Source organism: Oncorhynchus mykiss, chromosome 13 (assembly GCF_057628025.1).
Source record: "Oncorhynchus mykiss isolate SJ-2025 chromosome 13, ASM5762802v1, whole genome shotgun sequence".
Lineage (NCBI taxonomy): Eukaryota > Metazoa > Chordata > Actinopteri > Salmoniformes > Salmonidae > Oncorhynchus > Oncorhynchus mykiss.
This window is the reverse complement of record NC_143034.1, coordinates 15,262,501-15,282,917: the sequence shown is the minus strand read 5'-3', so window position 1 is coordinate 15,282,917 and position 20,417 is coordinate 15,262,501. Positions and strand designations below refer to the sequence as shown.

The following is a 20,417-nucleotide window of genomic DNA, read 5'->3' as shown; positions in this document are numbered from 1 at the left end:
ACACACACACACACACGTGGACACGCACACGTACACACACACACACACACACACACACACACACACACACAGACACACACACACACACACACACACACACACAGGCTGAATTCTCTAGTAAGGATTTGTCCGACTCAACCAGCCAGAACACTTCCAATACAACTGCGCCATATAAATGGTCCAGTGTTTGTATGACGTGTATCTGGGTGACATGAACAACAATAACGGTTCAGTTTGTTGTGATGTTAATATAATACATGAGTCATTCATAATAATATGTCAGGTAATAACATTCAGTATGAATACCTGCTGATGAATTGTGATATCCTACCATCTGAACGGTACAGTGTGGGTGTGTATGAGTCAGTGTGTGTAAAACTAGTGCCGTCCTGTGTGGTGTGTGTCTGCTTACAGGGCTGAGGAGAGGAGAGGAGAGGAGGGGAGATGACAGTGCCCTGATGCTCTGTCCTCCCTGCTGGATGCTAGAGGCCATTTTGTTCCTGATCTCACAGAGAGAGAGACAGGTCTCGGCCAATGACAGCTCAGGTCTGGCTCGGATCGGGCCAATGACAGCTCAGCTTGGCAGAAAACACCGAAACACTCAGTCTGGGTGGGAGGGATAGAGTGAGTGTCGTTTCTCTCTCTCTCTCTGCCTACTGGCTGCCTGCTCCCTCTCTCCCCTATCACCTCTCTTTCCTCCCACTTTCTCTCTCCCTTCCCTCTCTCCCAACCTCCCTCCCTCCCTCTCTCTCCCCCATCCCTCTCCTCCCTTCTCTCTTGTTGTGCAACCCTCCCTCTTAAAAGAACAGGCTGAGAGAGGCTTTGTGAGGTTGCTGTTGTGCAACCCCCCCCCCTCTCTCTCTGTCTCTCTCCCTATCTACCTCTCTCACTCTCGCTCTCTACGCCTCTCTCTCTCTCTGTCTCTCTCCCTATCTACCTCTCTCGCTCTCTATGCCTCTCTCTCTCTACGCCTCTCTCTCTCTCTGCTCTCTCTCTCTACGCCTCTCTCTCTCTGCTCTCTGTTTCTGCTTTAACTCATTTTTCCTGCTAATCAAGAACGTACCATGTGACTTTCTGCATGAGAGGGCACAGTCCTCCCTTACTCGCTCTATCCCTCCCTCATTCCCTTCCTCCCTTCGCTCTGTGCACCCAGCGTGTGCAAGCAATAAGTGGAGTCAGAGAGGAGGGTGGGAGAAAGGACAGAGAGAGATATGGTTCAGAAGAACAGGCAGAAGGGAGGGTGAAGGAGAGAGAACGAGGGAATAAGAGAGAGCGAGAGAGAGGACAGGATGATTAGATAGGAAGAAAGAGAGAGAGTATAGTATATTACTGAGAAGGTGCCAGATAGAGAGAGAGTATAGTATATTGCTGAGGAGGTGCCAGGTAGAGAGAGAGTATAGTATATTACTGAGGAGATGCTAGGAAGAAAGAGAGAGAGTATAGTATATTACTGAGGAGGTGCTAGGTAGAAAGAGAGTATAGTATATTGCTGAGGAGGTGCTAGATAGAGAGAGAGTACAGTAAATTGCTGAGGAGGTGCTAGGTAGAGAGAGAGAGAGAGAGTATAGTATATTACTGAGGAGGTGCCAGGTAGAAAGAGAGTATAGTATATTACTGAGGAGGTGCTAGGTAGAGAGAGAGAGAGTATATTGCTGAGGAGGTGCTGGGTAGAAAGAGAGAGAGTATAGTATATTGATGAGGAGGTGCTAGGTAGAGAGAGAGAGAGAGAGTATAGTATACTACTGAGGAGGTGCTAGGTAGAAAGAGAGAGAGAGTATAGTATATTACTTAGGAGGTGCTAGGTAGAGAGAGAGAGTATACTATATTACTGAGGAGGTGCTAGGTAGAGAGAGAGAGAGTATAGTATATTACTTAGGAGGTGCTAGGTAGAGAGAGAGAGAGTATACTATATTACTGAGGAGGTGCTAGGTAGAGAGTGAGAGAGTATAGTATATTACTGAGGAGGTACTAGGTAGAGAGAGAGAGAGAGAGTATACTATATTACTGAGGAGGTGCTAGGTAGAGAGAGAGAGAGAGTATACTATATTACTTAGGAGGTGCTAGGTAGAGAGAGAGAGAGTATAGTATATTGCTGAGGAGATGCTAGGTAGAAAGAGAGAGAATTTAGTATATTACTGAGGAGGTGCCAGGTAGAGAGAGAGTATAGTATATTACTGAGGAGGTGCTAGGTAGAAAGAGAGAGAGTATAGTATATTACTGAGGAGGTGCTAGGTATAGAGAGAGAGAGAGTATAGTATATTACTGAGGAGGTGCTAGGAAGAAAGAGAGTAGAGTATATTACTGAGGAGGTGCCAGGTAGAAAGAGAGAGAGTATAGTATATTACTTAGGAGGTGCTAGGCAGAACGAGAGAGAGTATAGTATATTAATGAGGAGGTGCTAGGTAGAGAGAGAGAGAGAGTATAGTATATTACTGAGGAGGTGCTAGGTAGAGAGAGAGAGTATAGTATATTACTGAGGAGGTGCTAGGTAGAGAGAGAGAGAGTATAGTATATTACTGAGGAGGTGCTAGGTAGAGAGACAGAGAGTATAGTATATTACTGAGGAGGTGCTAGGTAGAGAGAGAGTATAGTATATTACTGAGGAGGTGCTAGGTAGAGAGAGAGAGAGAGAAAGTATAGTATATTGCTGAGTCGGTGCTAGGTACAGAGAGAGTATAGTATATTACTGAGGAGGTGCTAGGTAGAGAGAGAGAGTATAGTATATTGCTGAGGAGGTGCTAGGTAGAAAGAGAGAGAGTATAGTATATTATTGAGGAGGTGCCAGGTAGAAAGAGAGTATAGTATATTACTGAGGAGGTGCTCTTTAGAAAGAGAGTATAGTATATTACTGAGGAAGTGCTAGGTAGAGAGAGAGAGAGAGTATAGTATATTACTGAGGAGGTGCTAGGTAGAGAGAGATAGTATAGTATATTACTGATGAATTGCTAGGTAGAGAGAGAGAGAGAGAGAGTATACTATATTACTGAGGAGGTGCTATGTAGAAAGAGAGAGAGTTTAGTATATTGCTGAGGAGGTGCTCGGTAGAGAGAGAGAGAGAGAGTATACTATATTACTGAGGAGGTGCTATGTAGAAAGAGAGAGAGTATAGTATATTGCTGAGGAGGTGCTAGGTAGAGAGAGAGTATAGTATATTACTGATGGGGTGCTACGTAGATAGAGAGAGAGTATAGTATATTACTGAGGAGGTGCTAGGTAGAAAGAGAGAGAGATTACAGTATATTGATGAGGAGGTGCTAGGTAGAAAGAGAGTATAGTATATTACTGAGTAGGTGCTAGGTAGATAGAGAGAGTGTATAGTATATTACTGAGGAGGTGCTAGGTAGAGAGAGAGAGAGAGTATAGTATATTACTGAGGAGGTGCTAGGTAGAGAGAGAGAGTATAGTATATTACTGAGGAGTTGCTAGGTAGAGAGAGCGAGAGAGAGAGTATACTATATTGCTTAGGAGGTGCTAGGTAGAGAGAGAGAGAGTATAGTATATTACTGAGGAGATGCTAGGTTCTATTTTTAAAGCAATGTCTCAACATCTTCTACCCTCTAATTCTGACACACACACACACACACAACACACACACACACACACTGTTCGTTGACTCACTCTCCAATGTTTATGTCATACACATGTTCAGGCATATGCTGTACACACACCCATGTGCACACACACACAGAGAGACACACACACAAGCACACACACACACAGAGAGACACACACACAAGCACACACACACACTCAGGCCACACAAGAGGGGGAGGTTTCTTGTGTTGAACATGGCGCTGGAATGTAAACAACCGTGTCTTCCCAGTGAGAGAAAGCGAGAGAGATATTTGAGCTAGTTGCACATCGTTATAACACGGTATGTAGCCATACTATGACATTTGAAATGTCTGTCATTGTGAGTTTAAGGTTTACTTGTCATTTTTTATTGTTGATTGCACTTTTGTCTATTATCTATTTCACTTCCTTAGGTGATGTAAGCATATGTTTTCCATGCCAATAAAGCTGTTTGAAGAGAGAGAAGAAAGAGAGAGTAAGAGATAGAAGGAAGAGAAGAGGTACAGGGAGGGAGAAGTGTAGATAGAAGGAAGAGAAGAGGTACAGGGAGGGAGAAGTGTAGGTAGAAGGAAGAGAAGAGGTACAGGGATGGAGAAGTGTAGATAGAAGGAAGAGAAGAGGTACAGCGAGGGAGAAGTGTAGATAGAAGGAAGAGAAGAGGTACAGGGAGGGAGAAGTGTAGGTAGAAGGAAGAGAAGAGGTACAGGGAGGGAGAAGTGTAGATAGAAGGAAGAGAAGAGGTACAGGGAGGGAGAAGTGTAGATAGAAGGAAGAGAAGAGGTACAGGGATGGAGAAGTGTAGATAGAAGGAAGAGAAGAGGTACAGGGAGAGAGAAGTGTAGATAGAAGGAAGAGAAGAGGTACAGGGATGGAGAAGTGTAGATAGAAGGAAGAGAAGAGGTACAGGGAGGGAGAAGTGTAGATAGAAGGAAGAGAAGAGGTACAGGGATGGAGAAGTGTAGATAGAAGGAAGAGAAGAGGTACAGGGAGGGAGAAGTGTAGATCTTGTTGTGATCTTGAAGATCTCTGTAGTTAGACTCTAGGGGGCTCTGGCTAGAGAAACGAACTGTAGAAGTTCTCTGTAGTTAGACTCTAGAGGGCTCTGGCTAGAGAAACCAACTGTAGAAGTTCTCTGTAGTTAGACTCTAGAGGGCTCTGGCTAGAGAAACCAACTGTAGAAGTTCTCTGTAGTTAGACTCTAGAGGGCTCTGGCTAGAGAAACCAACTGTAGAAGTTCTCTGTAGTTAGACTCTAGAGGGCTCTGGCTAGAGAAACCAACTGTAGAAGTTCTCTGTAGTTAGACTCTAGAGGGCTCTGGCTAGAGAAACCAACTGTAGAAGTTCTCTGTAGTTAGACTCTAGAGGGCTCTGGCTAGAGAAACCAACTGTAGAAGTTCTCTATAGTTAGACTCTAGAGGGTTCTGGCTAGAGAAACCAATTGTAGAAGTTCTTTGTAGTTAGACTCTAGAGGGTTCTGGCTAGAGAAACCAACTGTAGAAGTTCTCTGTAGTTAGACTCTAGAGGGTTCTGGCTAGAGAAACCAATTGTAGAAGTTCTCTGTAGTTAGACTCTAGAGGGCTCTGGCTAGAGAAACCAACTGTAGAAGTTCTCTGTAGTTAGACTCTAGAGGGCTCTGGCTAGAGAAACCAACTGTAGAAGTTCTCTGTAGTTAGACTCTAGAGGGCTCTGGCTAGAGAAACCAACTGTAGAAGTTCTCTGTAGTTAGACTCTAGAGGGCTCTGGCTAGAGAAACCAACTGTAGAAGTTCTCTGTAGTTAGACTCTAGAGGGTTCTGGCTAGAGAAACCAACTGTAGAAGTTCTCTGTAGTTAGACTCTAGAGGGTTCTGGCTAGAGAAACCAACTGTAGAAGTTCTCTGTAGTTAGACTCTAGAGGGTTCTGGCTAGAGAAACCAACTGTAGAAGTTCTCTGTAGTTAGACTCTAGAGGGTTCTGGCTAGAGAAACCAACTGTAGAAGTTCTCTGTAGTTAGACTCTAGAGGGTTCTGGCTAGAGAAACCAACTGTAGAAGTTCTCTGTAGTTAGACTCTAGAGGGCTCTGGCTAGAGAAACCAACTGTAGATGTTATCTGTAGTTAGACTCTAGAGGGCTCTGGCTAGAGAAACCAACTGTAGAAGTTCTCTGTAGTTAGACTCTAGAGGGTTCTGGCTAGAGAAACCAACTGTAGAAGATCTCTGTAGTTAGACTCTACAGGGTTCTGGCTAGAGAAACCAACTGTAGAAGTTCTCTGTAGTTAGACTCTAGAGGGTTCTGGCTAGAGAAACCAACTGTAGAAGTTCTCTGTAGTTAGACTCTAGAGGGTTCTGGCTAGAGAAACCAACTGTAGAAGTTCTCTGTAGTTAGACTCTAGAGGGTTCTGGCTAGAGAAACCAACTGTAGAAGTTCTCTGTAGTTAGACTCTAGAGGGTTCTGGCTAGAGAAACCAACTGTAGAAGTTCTCTGTAGTTAGACTCTAGAGGGCTCTGGCTAGAGAAACCAACTGTAGAAGTTATCTGTAGTTAGACTCTAGGGGGTTCTGGCTAGAGAAACCAACTGTAGAAGTTATCTGTAGTTAGACTCTAGAGGGTTCTGGCTAGAGAAACCAACTGTAGAAGTTCTCTGTAGTTAGACTCTAGAGGGTTCTGGCTAGAGAAACCAACTGTAGAAGTTCTCTGTAGTTAGACTCTAGAGGGTTCTGGCTAGAGAAACCAACTGTAGAAGTTCTCTGTAGTTAGACTCTAGGGGGTTCTGGCTAGAGAAACCAACTGTAGAAGTTATCTGTAGTTAGACTCTAGGGGGTTCTGGCTAAAGAAACCAACTGTAGTTGCAGTCTCAATGCTTCACTCTTGAAAATATTACGAATATCCTCTTAGTGGGGCTTATGTTGTTGTTGTGGGGAAAGTAGGTCCTTATATCTGGTCGCTTGGTGTAGGGATACCGCACTGGTGTATGGATACTGTAGTTATGGGACAGTTAGCCTAAATACTGTAACTGTTGCCAGCCCCATGCCCTTAGGCTCTCTCTCTCTCTCTCTCTCTCTCTCCATTCAATTCAATTCAAGGGCTTTATTGGCATGGGAAACATGTGTTAACATTGCCAAAGCAAGTGAGGTAGACAACATACAAAGTGAAAATATAAAGTGAAAAACAACAAAAATTAACAGTAAACATTACACATACAGAGGTTTCAAAACAGTAAAGACATTACAAATGTCATATTATATATATATATACAGTGTTTTAACAATGTACAAATGGTTAAAGGACACAAGATAAAATAAATAAGCATAAATATGGGTTGTATTTACAATGGTGTGTGTTCTTCACTGGTTGCCCTTTTCTCGTGGCAACAGGTCACAAATCTTGCTGCTGTGATGGCACACTGTGGAATTTCACCCAGTAGATATGGGAGTTTTTCAAATTTGGATTTGTTTTCGAATTCTTTGTGGATCTGTGTAATCTGAGGGAAATATGTCTCTCTAATATGGTCATACATTGGGCAGGAGGTTAGGAAGTGCAGCTCAGTTTCCACCTCATTTTGTGGGCAGTGAGCACATAGCCTGTCTTCTCTTGAGAGCCATGTCTGCCTACGGCGGCCTTTCTCAATAGCAAGGCTATGCTCACTGACTCTTACATAGTCAAAGCTTTCCTTAATTTTGGGTCAGTCACAGTGGTCAGGTATTCTGCCGCTGTGTACTCTCTGTTTAGGGCCAAATAGCATTCTAGTTTGCTCTGTTTTTTTGTTATTTCTTTCCAATGTGTCAAGTAATTATCTTTTTGTTTTCTCATGATTTGGTTGGGTCTAATTGTGCTGTTGTCCTGGGGCTCTGTAGGGTGTGTTTGTGTTTGTGAACAGAGCCCCAGGACCAGCTTGCTTAGGGGACTCTTCTCCAGGTTCATCTCTCTGTAGGTGATGGCTTTGTTATGGAAGGTTTGTGAATCACTTCCTTTTAGGTGGTTGTAGAATTTAACGGCTCTTTTCTGGATTTTGATAATTAGTGGGTATCGGCCTAATTCTGCTCTGCATGCATTATTTGGTGTTCTACGTTGTACACGGAGGATATTTTTGCAGAATTCTGCGTGCAGAGTCTCAATTTGGTGTTTGTCCCATTTTGTGAAGTCTTGGTTGGTGAGCGGACCCCAGACCTCACAGCCATAAAGGGCAATGGGCTCTATGACTGATTCAAGTATTTTTAGCCAAATCCTAATTGGTATGTTGAAATTTATGTTCCTTTTGATGGCATAGAATGCCCTTCTTGCCTTGTCTCTCAGATCGTTCACAGCTTTGTGGAAGTTACCTGTGGCGCTGATGTTTAGGCCAAGGTATGTATAGTTTTTTGTGTGCTCTAGGGCAACAGTGTCTAGATTGAATTTGTATTTGTGGTCCTGGTGACTGGACCTTTTTTGGAACACCATTATTTTGGTCTTACTGAGATTTACTGTCAGGGCCCAGGTCTGACAGAATCTGTGCATAAGATCTAGGTGCTGCTGTAGGCCCTCCTTGGTTGGTGACAGAAGCACCAGATCATCGGCAAACAGCAGACATTTGACTTCGGATTCTAGCAGGGGGAGGCCGGGTGCTGCAGACTTTTCTAGTGCCCGCGCCAATTCGTTGATATATATGTTGAAGAGGGTGGGGCTTAAGCTGCATCCCTGTCTAACCCCACGACCCTGTGTGAAGAAATGTGTGTGTTTTTTGCCAATTTTAACCGCACACTTGTTGTTTGTGTACATGGATTTTATAATGTCGTATGTTTTACCCCCAACACCACTTTCCATCAGTTTGTATAGCAGACCCTCATGCCAGATTGAGTCGAAGGCTTTTTTGAAATCAACAAAGCATGAGAAGACTTTGCCTTTGTTTTGGTTTGTTTGGTTGTCAATTAGGGTGTGCAGGGTGAATACATGGTCTGTTGTACGGTAATTTGGTAAAAAGCCAATTTGACATTTGCTCAGTACATTGTTTTCATTGAGGAAATGTACGAGTCTGCTGTTAATAATAATGCAGAGGATTTTCCCAAGGTTACTGTTGACACATATTCCACGGTAGTTATTGGGGTCAAATTTGTCTCCACTTTTGTGGATTGGGGTGATCAGTCCTTGGTTCCAAATATTGGGGAAGATGCCAGAGCTAAGTATGATGTTAAAGAGTTTTAGTATAGCCAATTGGAATTTGTTGTCTGTATATTTGATCATTTCATTGAGGATACCATCAACACCACAGGCCTTTTTGGGTTGGAGGGTTTTTATTTTGTCCTGTAACTCATTCAATGTAATTGGATAATCCAGTGGGTTCTGGTAGTCTTTAATAGATGATTCTAAGATCTGTATTTGATCATGTATATGTTTTTGCTCTTTATTCTTTGTTATAGAGCCAAAAAGATTGGAGAAGTGGTTTACCCATACATCTCCATTTTGGATAGATAATTCTTCTTGTTGTTGTTTGTTTAGTGTTTTCCAATTTTCCCAGAAGTGGTTAGAGTCTATGGATTCTTCAATTGCATTGAGCTGATTTCTGACATGTTGTTCCTTCTTTTTCCGTAGTGTATTTCTGTATTGTTTTAGTGATTCACCATAGTGAAGGCGTAGACTCAGGTTTTCCGGGTCTCTCTCTCTCTCTCTCTCTCTCTCTCTCTCTCTCTCTCTCTCTCTCTCTCTCTCTCTCTCTCTCTCTCTCTCTCTCTCTCTCTCTCTCTCTCTCTCTCTCTCTCTCTCTCTCTCTCTCTCTCTCTCTCTCTCTCTCTCTCTCTCTCTCTCTCTCTCTCTCTCTCTCTCTCTCTCTCTCTCTCTGTGTGTGTGTGTTCAATTCAATTCAATGGGCTGTATTGGCATGGGAAACATGTTTACATTGCCAAAGTATGTAAAATAGACACTTACCTAAAGTGAAAAATTAACAGTAAACATTACAGTCACAGAAGTTTCAAAGGAATAGCGACATTTCAAAGATCATATTATAATCTCTGTCTAAATTCACCACAAAAAAAATAGAATAGTGAAAGAAAGAAAGAAAGAAAGAAAGAAAGAAAGAGAGAAAGAAAGAAAGAAAATAAAAGAGAACAATACTAGTGTGGAACAAACACAGTTCTGTCACTCCTCTCCTGGTTGCCTCCCAAGTGGCACCCTATTCCCTATAAACTACTACGTTTGACCAGAAGCCTGTGTACTGTAGTACACTACAAAGGGAATAGGGGTGTCATTTGGGAAACAAACCTTGTCTTTAGGAAATTTCCATGACTGCGTTCATTGAGTATGCTATCTGACCGCAAGACTCTCCAGATTTTAAACAAACGTTCCCGCCTCATTCCCCTGAACCACACCCACATGTCCCTGCCTCTCTAGAACCACACACACATGTCCTTGCCTCTCTAGAACCACATACACATGTCCCTGCCTCGCTAGAACCACACACACATGTCTCTGCCTCGCTAGAACCACACACACATGTCCCTGCCTCGCTAGAACCACACACATGTACCTGCCTCTATAGAACGACAAACACACACACACACACACACACACACACACACACACACACACACTCCTCTCTTGAACAGGCTCGTTTAACGGCTGAGGTGGCAGCGTATGCCTTCGTGCCACGGGGCACTGCCTCTACGAGATTGGAAACACACACACCGATTGAAATCACACATGAGAGCACACACACACATATGCAAACACACACACACACGTCAGCTGGCGTATATGTGAGTGTTTGCCCTTCCTGATAGCAGTATTTTAGTTCTGTCTCTCTCTTCCCTCTCTCTTCTCTCTCTCTTCCCTCTCTCTTCTCGCTCTCTTCTCTCTCTCTTCCCTCTCTCTTCCCTCTCTCTTCCCTCTCTCTTCTCTCTCTCTTCTCTCTCTCTCTCTCTGTCTCTCTCTCTTCTCTCTCTCTCTCCCTATGAAAAGAGTCTGTCCTGGTGGCAGGCGGTGTTGCCTCTTTGGTCCCTTGTCCCTATGTCTTCACCCCACACCTCATGTTGACACACACCAGCACGTGCGCATGCATGTGTGTGTGTGTGTGGGTGTGTGCACGCATGCGCACGTGCTGGTGTGTGTCAACATGAGGTGTGGGGTGAAGACATAGGGACAAGGGACCAAAGAGGCAACACCGCCTGCCACCAGGACAGACTCTTTTCATAGGGAGAGAGAGAGAACGCACGCACACACACACACACACACACACACACACACACACACATACAGTTGTAAGAAAAAGTATGCGAACCCTTTGGAATTACCTGGATCAAATTTGATCTGATCTTCATCTAAGTCACAACAATAGACAAACACAGTCTGCCTAAACTAATAACACACAAACAATTACAATTTGACATGTCTTTGTTGGACACACCGTGTAAACAATCACAGGTTGGGGAAAGTATGTGACCCTTGGATTTAATAACTGGTTGACACTCCTTTGGCAGCAATAACCTCAACCAAACGTTTTCTGTAGTTGTGGATCAGACCTGCACAACGGTCAGGGTGAATGTTTTCTGTAGTTGTGGGGAATGTAACCTCTCTCAGATCCATAGACAGAGGAATGTAACCTCTCTCAGATCCATAGACAGAGGAATGTAACCTCTCTCAGATCCATAGACAGAGGAATGTAACCTCTCTCAGATCCATAGACAGAGAAATGTAACCTTCCTCAGATCCATAGACAGAGAACTGTAACCTCTCTCAGATCCATAGACAGAGAAATGTAACCTCTCTCAGATCCATAGACAGAGAAATGTAATCTCTCTCAGATCCATAGACAGAGAAATGTAACCTCTCTCAGATCCATAGACAGAGAAATGTAACCTTCCTCAGATCCATAGACAGAGAAATGTAACCTTCCTCAGATCCATAGACAGAGAAATGTAATCTCTCTCAGATCCATAGACAGAGAAATGTAACCTCTCTCAGATCCATAGACAGAGAAATGTAACCTCTCTCAGATCCATAGACAGAGAAATGTAACCTCTCTCAGATCCATAGACAGAGGAATGTAACCTCTCTCAGATCCATAGACAGAGAAATGTAACCTCTCTCAGATCCATAGACAGAGAAATGTAACCTCTCTCAGATCCATAGACAGAGGAATGTAACCTCTCTCAGATCCATAGACAGAGAAATGTAACCTCTCTCAGATCCATAGACAGAGAAATGTAACCTCTCTCAGATCCATAGACAGAGAAATGTAACCTCTCTCAGATCCATAGACAGAGAAATGTAACCTCTCTCAGATCCATAGACAGAGAAATGTAACCTCTCTCAGATCCATAGACAGAGAAATGTAACCTCTCTCAGATCCATAAACAGAGAAATGTAACCTCTCTCAGATCCATAGACAGAGAAATGTAACCTCCCTCAGATCCATAGACAGAGAAATGTAACCTCCCTCAGATCCATAGACAGAGAAATGTAACCTCTCTCAGATCCATAGACAGAGAAATGTAACCTCTCTCAGATCCATAGACAGAGAAATGTAACCTCTCTCAGATCCATAGACAGAGGAATGTAACCTCTCTCAGATCCATAGACAGAGAAATGTAACCTCTCTCAGATCCATAGACAGAGAAATGTAACCTCTCTCAGATCCATAAACAGAGAAATGTAACCTCTCTCAGATCCATAGACAGAGAAATGTAACCTCTCTCAGATCCATAGACAGAGAAATGTAACCTCTCTCAGATCCATAGACAGAGAAATGTAACCTCTCTCAGATCCATAAACAGAGAAATGTAACCTCTCTCAGATCCATAGACAGAGCTGTCGGACTGACAATCCATGAAATCAAAATAAAATGTCTTAAAATGTTTTAACCATGTTTGGATGTAACAATCCCAGATTGGCCCTTTAAGGTTAGAGTAGGGTGAAGGGTAACCTGATCCTAGATCTGTGGTTAGATGTAACAATCCCAGATTGGCCCTTTAAGGTTAGAGTAGGGTGAAGGGTAACCTGATCCTAGATCTGTGGTTAGATGTAACAATCCCAGATTGGCCCTTTAAGGTTAGAGTAGGGTGAAGGGTAACCTGATCCTAAATCTGTGGTTAGATGTAACAATCCCAGATTGTGGCCCTTTAAGGTTAGGGTAGGGTGAAGAGTAACCTGATCCTAGATCTGTGGTTAGTGTGCAACTTGTTCTGCTACGTCCAGGCAGCCTGGGAGTTGAAGGGTTGACCACACTGGTCACTGTGGCTTGGCTGTGGGAGAGGAGAGGGTCAAATGCAATATAACACACACACACACACACACTCCTAAAACGTCTTCTACTGTACAGCACAGGGGCTGGCAGACTGAGCTGAAAACATGGAGCACCTGCACACGACATAGAAGGGTTGGGGTCCATTTGAATTGAAGGCAGTCAGTTCAGGAAGGAAAACAAGGCATCTGTTTTCAATGACATCAATTCAAATCACTTCCTGAATTGACTGCCATCCATTCAAATCACTTCCTGAATTGACTGCCATCCATTCAAATTGACCCCAACCATGAGACAGCTCTGTACATAGAATGAAGCCACACTATAGACACAAAAGTATGTGGACCCCTTCAAATTAGTGGATTTGGCTATTTCATCCACACCCGTTGTTGACAGGTGTATAAAATCGAGCACACGGCCATGCAATCTCCATAGACAAACATTTGCAGTTGAATGGCCTTACTGAAGAGCTCAGTGACTTTCAACATGGCAACGTCATAGGATGCCACCTTTCCAACAAGTCAGTTTGTTAAATTTCTGCCCTGCTAGAGCTGCCCCGGTCAACTGTAAGTGCTGTTATTGTGAAGTGGAAACGTCTAGGAGCAACAACGGCTCAGCCGTAAAGTGGTAGGCCACACATGCTCACAGAACGGGACCGCTGAGTGCTGAAGAGCGTAGAGCGTAAAGATTGTCTGTCCTCGGTTGCAACACTCACTACAGAGTTCCAAACTGCCTCTGGAAGCAACGTCAGCACAAGAACTGTTCCTCAGGAGATTCATGCAATAACAGAGCAGCAGCACACAAGCCTAACATCACCATGCGGAATGCCAAGCATTGGCTGGAGTGGTGTAAAGCTCGTCGCCATTGGACTCTGGAGCAGTGGAAACGCGTTCTCTGGAGTTATGAATCACACTGCATCATCTGGCAGTCTGACGGATAAATCTGGGTTCGGCGGATGCAAGGAGAACGCTACCTGCCCCAATGCATAGTGCCGACTGTAAAGTTTGGTGGAGGAGGAATAATGGTCTGGGGCTGTTTTTTTTGTTTGTGCTTGGCTCCTTAGTTCCAGTGAAGGGAAATCTTAACGCCACAGCATACAATGACATTCTAGACAATTCTGTGCTTCCAACTTTGTAGCAAGAGTTTGGCATGACAATGCCCCCCGTGCACAAAGCAAGGTCCATACAGAAATGGTTTGTGGAAGAACTTGACTGGTCTGCATAGAGCCCAGACCTCAACCCCATCGAACATCTTTGGGATGAATTGGACACTGACTGCGAGCCAGGCCTAATCGCCCAACATCAGTCCCTGAACTCACTAATGCTCTTATGGCTGAATGGAAGCAAATCCCCTCAGCAATGCTCCAACGTCTAGTGGAAATACTTCCTAGAAGAGTGGAGGCTGTTATAGTAGCAAATGGGGAACTAACTCCATATTAATGCCCATGATTTTGGAACGAGATGTTGGACGAGCAGGTGTCCACATACTTTAAGGTATGATCTGATCCATGGCTCATGAGCCTTTAAGGTATGATCTGATCCATGGCTCATGAGCCTTTAGGGTATGATTTATCACTCCAGTGTTAATCTGCAAAATTGTAATTATTCGCCTACCTCCTCATGCCTTTTGCACACAATGTATATAGACTCTGTTTTTTTTCTACTGTGTTATTGACTTGTTTATTGGTTTACTCTGTGTAACTCTGTGTTGTCTGTTCACACTGCTATGTTTTATCTTGGACAGGTCGCAGTTGCAAATGAGAACTTGTTCTCAGCTAGCTTACCTGGTTAAATAAAGGTGTTCTCAACTGGCCTACCTGGTTAAATAAAGGTGTTCTCAACTAGCTTACCTGGTTAAATAAAGGTGTTCTCAACTAGCCTACCTGGTTAAATAAAGGTGTTCTCAACTAGCCTACCTGGTTAAATAAAGGTGTTCTCCACTAGTCTACCTGGTTAAATAAAGGTGTTCTCCACTAGTCTACCTGGTTAAATAAAGGTGTTCTCCACTAGTCTACCTGGTTAAATAAAGGTGTTCTCCACTAGTCTACCTGGTTAAATAAAGGTGTTCTCCACTAGTCTACCTGGTTAAATAAAGGTGTTCTCCACTAGTCTACCTGGTTAAATAAAGGTGTTCTCCACTAGTCTACCTGGTTAAATAAAGGTGTTCTCCACTAGTCTACCTGGTTAAATAAAGGTGTTCTCCACTAGTCTACCTGGTTAAATAAAGGTGAAATAACAACAACAACAAAAAAAAAGATCTGATCCATGGCTCATGACCCTTTAGGGTATGATCTGATCCATGGCTCATGAGCCTTTAGGGTAGGATCTGATCCATGGCTCATGAGCCTTTAGGGTATGATCTGATCCATGGCTCATGAGCCTTTAGGGTATGATCTGATCCATGGCTCATGAGCCTTTAGGGTATGATCTGATCCATGGCTCATGACCCTTTAGGGTATGATCTGATCCATGGCTCATGAGCCTTTAGGGTATGATCTGATCCATGGCTCATGACCCTTTAGGGTATGATCTGATCCATGGCTCATGACCCTTTAGGGTATGATCTGATCCATGGCTCATGACCCTTTAGGGTATGATCTGATCCATGGCTCATGACCCTTTAGGGTATGATCTGATCCATGGCTCATGAGCCTTTAGGGTATGATCTGATCCATGGCTCATGACCCTTTAGGGTATGATCTGATCCATGGCTCATGAGCCTTTAGGGTATGATCTGATCCATGGCTCATGAGCCTTTAGGGTATGATCTGATCCATGGCTCATGACCCTTTAGGGTATGATCTGATCCATGGCTCATGACCCTTTAGGGTATGATCTGATCCATGGCTCATGACCCTTTAGGGTATGATCTGATCCATGGCTCATGAGCCTTTAAGGTATGATCTGATCCATGGCTCATGAGCCTTTAGGGTATGATCTGATCCATGGCTCATGACCCTTTAGGGTATGATCTGATCCATGGCTCATGAGCCTTTAGGGTATGATCTGATCCATGGCTCATGACCCTTTAGGGTATGATCTGATCCATGGCTCATGAGCCTTTAGGGTATGATCTGATCCATGGCTCATGACCCTTTAGGGTATGATCTGATCCATGGCTCATGAGCCTTTAGGGTATGATCTGATCCATGGCTCATGACCCTTTAGGGTATGATCTGATCCATGGCTCATGACCCTTTAGGGTATGATCTGATCCATGGCTCATGAGCCTTTAGGGTATGATCTGATCCATGGCTCATGAGCCTTTAGGGTATGATCTGATCCATGGCTCATGACCCTTTAGGGTATGATCTGATCCATGGCTCATGAGCCTTTAGGGTATGATCTGATCCATGGCTCATGACCCTTTAGGGTATGATCTGATCCATGGCTCATGACCCTTTAGGGTATGATCTGATCCATGGCTCATGAGCCTTTAGGGTATGATCTGATCCATGGCTCATGAGCCTTTAGGGTATGATCTGATCCATGGCTCATGACCCTTTAGGGTATGATCTGATCCATGGCTCATGAGCCTTTAGGGTATGATCTGATCCATGGCTCATGAGCCTTTAGGGTATGATCTGATCCATGGCTCATGAGCCTTTAGGGTATGATCTGATCCATGGCTCATGACCCTTGCCCTATATAGAAGCTTGCTTTCCTCTGTTGCTTCCACATTTTTTGACAAACAATTGCTACCTAGTTCCTTCACACTGTTAACTAGAACCATAAAGGGCTCTCTGGCTGTCTTTGTAGGTCAGGAGAACACGTTTTGGTTCTAGGTAGCACCTTTTTTTTTAAATAGTCCACCTCCCCAAACTACTCTCACCAGGGGAGATGAGGACATGGAAACCTCCAACCTCTGTTGACCTCCATTCATTTCACCCCAAAAAGGGGGATTTTAAACATCTGGCGTACTGGCAACCTGGAAGGAACTCAATGTCCTCTTCCTCAGAGCTGCTCTTAATTTAGGGCCACAAATAAGAACATAAACAACAACAACAAACTGGTATAGGGACAGAACAGGCATTACTGGCGCCATGGGAACCAACGACCAACGACCTCATCACCAGCTGAGCAGAGCAGAGCAGAGCAGAGCAGCAGAATAGAACTGCAGTCATCAATAAAATAGAAAACTAAACTGTATTCTCTCTCCCTCTCTCTATCCCTCTCTCTCTCTCTATCCCTCTCTCTCTCTCTATCCCTCTCTCTCTCTCTCCCTCTCTCTCCTCTCTCCCTCTCTCCTCTCTCTTCCTCTCTCCCTCTCACTCTCCTCTCTCTCCTCACTCTCCTCTCTCTCCTCTTTCCCTCTCTCTCTCTCTCTCTCTCTCTCCTCTCTCTCCTCTCTCCTCACTCTCCCTCTCTCTCTCTCTCTCCTCTCTCTCCTCTCTCTCCTCTCTCTCCTCTCTCTCCTCTCTCTCCTCTCTCTCCTCTCGCTTTTCTCTCTCTCTCTCTCTCTCTCTCCTCTCTCTCCTCTCTCCTCACTCTCCCTCTCTCTCTCTCTCTCTCTCTCTCCTCTCTCTCCTCTCTCCTCACTCTCCCTCTCTCTCTCTCTCTCCTCTCTCTCCTCTCTCTCCTCTCTCTCCTCTCTCTCCTCTCTCTCCTCTCGCTTTTCTCTCTCTCTCTCTCTCTCTCTCTCTCTCTCTCTCTCTCTCTCTCTCTCTCTCTCTCTCTCTCTCTCTCTCTCTCTCTCTCTCTCTCTCTCTCTCTCTCTCTCTCTCTCCTCCTCTCTCCCTCTCTCCTCTCTCTGTCTCTCTCTCCTCTCCTTTCTTTCCTCTTTTCTCTCAACAATAACATTACCCTTCATATAGACTGAAATATTCAGAGTAGCTAGAACAAGGAAGTGACTCATTCTATAAACATGCTTATGTCCTTTCTGCTGTATCTTTCTTTTCCCAGGACACAATCGCCACGGCAGCCATAGTAGGGTCTGTTTCCCATGAGGCATTGCAAGCATTCAGGGCCCCGGGCACTTTCTCTCTCTCGCTCTCTCTCTCTCTCTCCTTGACAACGACCCAAACGTCCACAGATACCACCACTACCAGCAGCAACCAAGGCCCCTATCGCTACGGGCGACAGACACACAGACACACATACACACACACACAGATGGACGTAACGGATGGTTGCCACGGTTGCTACTCACCGGGACACGCGCAGCCGCCTACCGACATCTTCTCACATGTCTGACCTCGCTCTGAACGGAACGGTGCGGAGGATCCCTCCTTTTCCTCTCCTCCTCCTCCTCCTCAGCTCTTCCTCTCCTCTCTGTTGCTGTCCTCTGTTTTCTATTCCTTTTCCTCTCCTCTCTGATCCTGTCTCCTCTCACCAGTCACTGCTGCTACTGCTCCTGACTCTCACTTGAGCGTCTGTTTTCCTGAGGTCCACACACACGTACACACACACACACCAGGGACAGGGGAGGAAGGGAGAGAGAGAAGGAGAGAGGGGGAGTAGAGCGTAGAGAGAGCGAGAGAGAGGGAATTGAGCGAAGAGAGAGAGAGAGGGAGTGAATAAGGAAAGGTTAAAAAAAGCAACAGAAACACAAAGGATTGTGTTCTCTCTCTCAGTCAGTCAGCCAGCCAGTCAGCCAGTCAGCCAGCCAGTCAGCCAGCCAGTCAGCCAGCCAGCCAGTCAGACAGCCAGCCAGTCAGCCAGTCAGCCAGCCAGTCAGCCCGTCAGCCCGTCAGCCAGCCCTCCAGTCAGCCAGTCAGTCAGCCAGCCAGTCGTGTTCGTATTTCTGTTCCTTCCCCCTTTGCTCTGCTCTACCCTCATCAGCCAGCAAATTACTGTACAGGTGGGAGGAGAGAGGGAGGAAGAGAATGAGAGAGAGAGTGACTGACTGACTGAGTGAGAACGAAGGGAGCATGGCGCGCTAGAGAGGGGGAGAGAGAGGGAGGGAAAGAGAGAGACAGAGGGAGGGAGGGAAAGAGAGAGAGAGGGAGGGAGGGAAAGAGAGAGAGAGGGAGAGAGGGAAAGAGAGAGAGAGAGAGAGAGAGGCAGGGAGAGAGCGAGAGAGAGAGAGAGAGAGAGAGAGGGAGGGAAAGAGAGAGAGAGAGAGAGGGAGGGAGGACTGTCAAAGTGATTGCATCCCAAATAACACCCTGCACCCTATTCAAAGACCAAATCTGGTGAAAAGTAGTGCGCTATGGAGGGAATAGAGTGCAGGTTGGGAGGCAGCCAGAGTGACCTGGGAGAATAACAACCATGTGATGTGGCCCTTTTTTTTCTTTTAAAGATATAGAGGCTGTTTTTCACCGCTGCCTGGACTCACTCACACACACACACACACACACACACACACACACACACACACACCTCTCAATGTTCTGGAGCAGATGAGCTGTCAGTGGGGAGGCTGGTGGTGGCGGTGTGTGTATCTGAGGAGCTTGTTACACTGAATGTCAGCTACACTGCAGAGGGGAAAGGAGGAGGGAGGGAGGGGAGGGTGAGGAGGAGGGAGGGGAGGGTGAGGAGGAGGAAGGGGATGGTGAGGACGAGGAAGGAGAAGCGAGGGCAACTGACGTGCCTGAGCTCTCTCCTTTCTAGCGCTCTCTTTCACTCGGTTAGTCTTTCTCTCTGCAGTCTGTCATACCCTCCCCTGTTCTCTCTCTCCACTCCTCCACATCTATATCTCCCTCCCCGTGTTCTCTCTCTCCACTCCTCCACATCCATCTCTCCCTCCCCCTGTTCTCTCTCTCCACTCCTCCACATCTATATCTCCCTCCCCCTGTTCTCTCTCTCCACTCCTCCACATCCATCTCTCCCTCCCCCTGTTCTCTCTCTCCACTCCTCCACATCCATCTCTCCCTCCCCCTGTTCTCTGACTCTCCTCGTCTTTCCCCCATTTCTCTCTTTTTATTCTCTCCATCTCTCACTCAGCCCATTTCCCACCTCTGTCCTCTCCAATCTTTCTCTCCACCAAATGACCTCCCCCTTCTCCTCCCCCCTCGCTCCCCCCTCTTCTCTCCATCTCTCCCTCAGCATGTTGCTGTGGAGCGACTGATATTGTGTAAGTGTGTCAGCGTGTGTATGTGTGTTTGTGCGTGTGTGTGTTGTGTAAGTGAGGGTGACTAGGCGCACTACGGACGACTAAACCACAGGGGAATCATGGGATATGGGAGGACTCATGGAGCTGTGCATGGACTGGAAAGGTCACAAACTCACACACACACACACACACACACACACACACACACACACACACACACACACACAAACACTCATGTGGACCTATCTGTGATTGGAACCCCTTAATGGGAGAGTGACCATGCTCTGAAACACCTTCCTGACACACACAGACAAACACACACACACACACACTCTCTCTTACTCCCTCCCTCTCTCTATTCTTCTCTCTCCATCACTCTCTCTCCCTCTCCCTCTCTCTCTTTTTCTCTCCCCTCCCCACCCTGTACACTCCTCCTGTCTCCTGGTTGGTAGAGCTTTCCCTCCAAAATGACATCACAGCTAGATGCAATGTAGGACCTAATAAGAGAACAAAGGTTTGCTCTGTTGCTGTCGACTGTTCCTTCTCCCAACCACACACACACACACACACACACACACACACACACACACACACACACACACACACACACACACACACACACACACACACACACACACACACACACACACACACACACACACACACAC

The 20,417-nt window shown here is 45.4% G+C and overlaps 1 protein-coding gene across 2 annotated transcripts in view; it reads right to left on the bottom strand.

Annotated features, from left to right (window-relative positions):
- The window catches only part of ldb1b (LIM-domain binding 1b), a 59,392-nt gene extending 41,242 nt beyond the window's left edge, over window positions 1-18,150 (bottom strand). The window contains exon 1 of one of the 2 annotated variants that reach the window (XM_090195412.1): window positions 17,905-18,150. In XM_090195412.1, coding sequence (XP_090051538.1) covers window positions 17,905-17,932 — 28 coding nt within the window. In that variant the 5' untranslated portion in view covers window positions 17,933-18,150. Of the gene's footprint in view, window positions 1-412; window positions 551-17,904 lie in introns of those variants that run through there. The other variant, XM_090195414.1, reaches the window with a different exon arrangement.
- Between the last annotated feature and the right edge of the window lie 2,267 nt (window positions 18,151-20,417).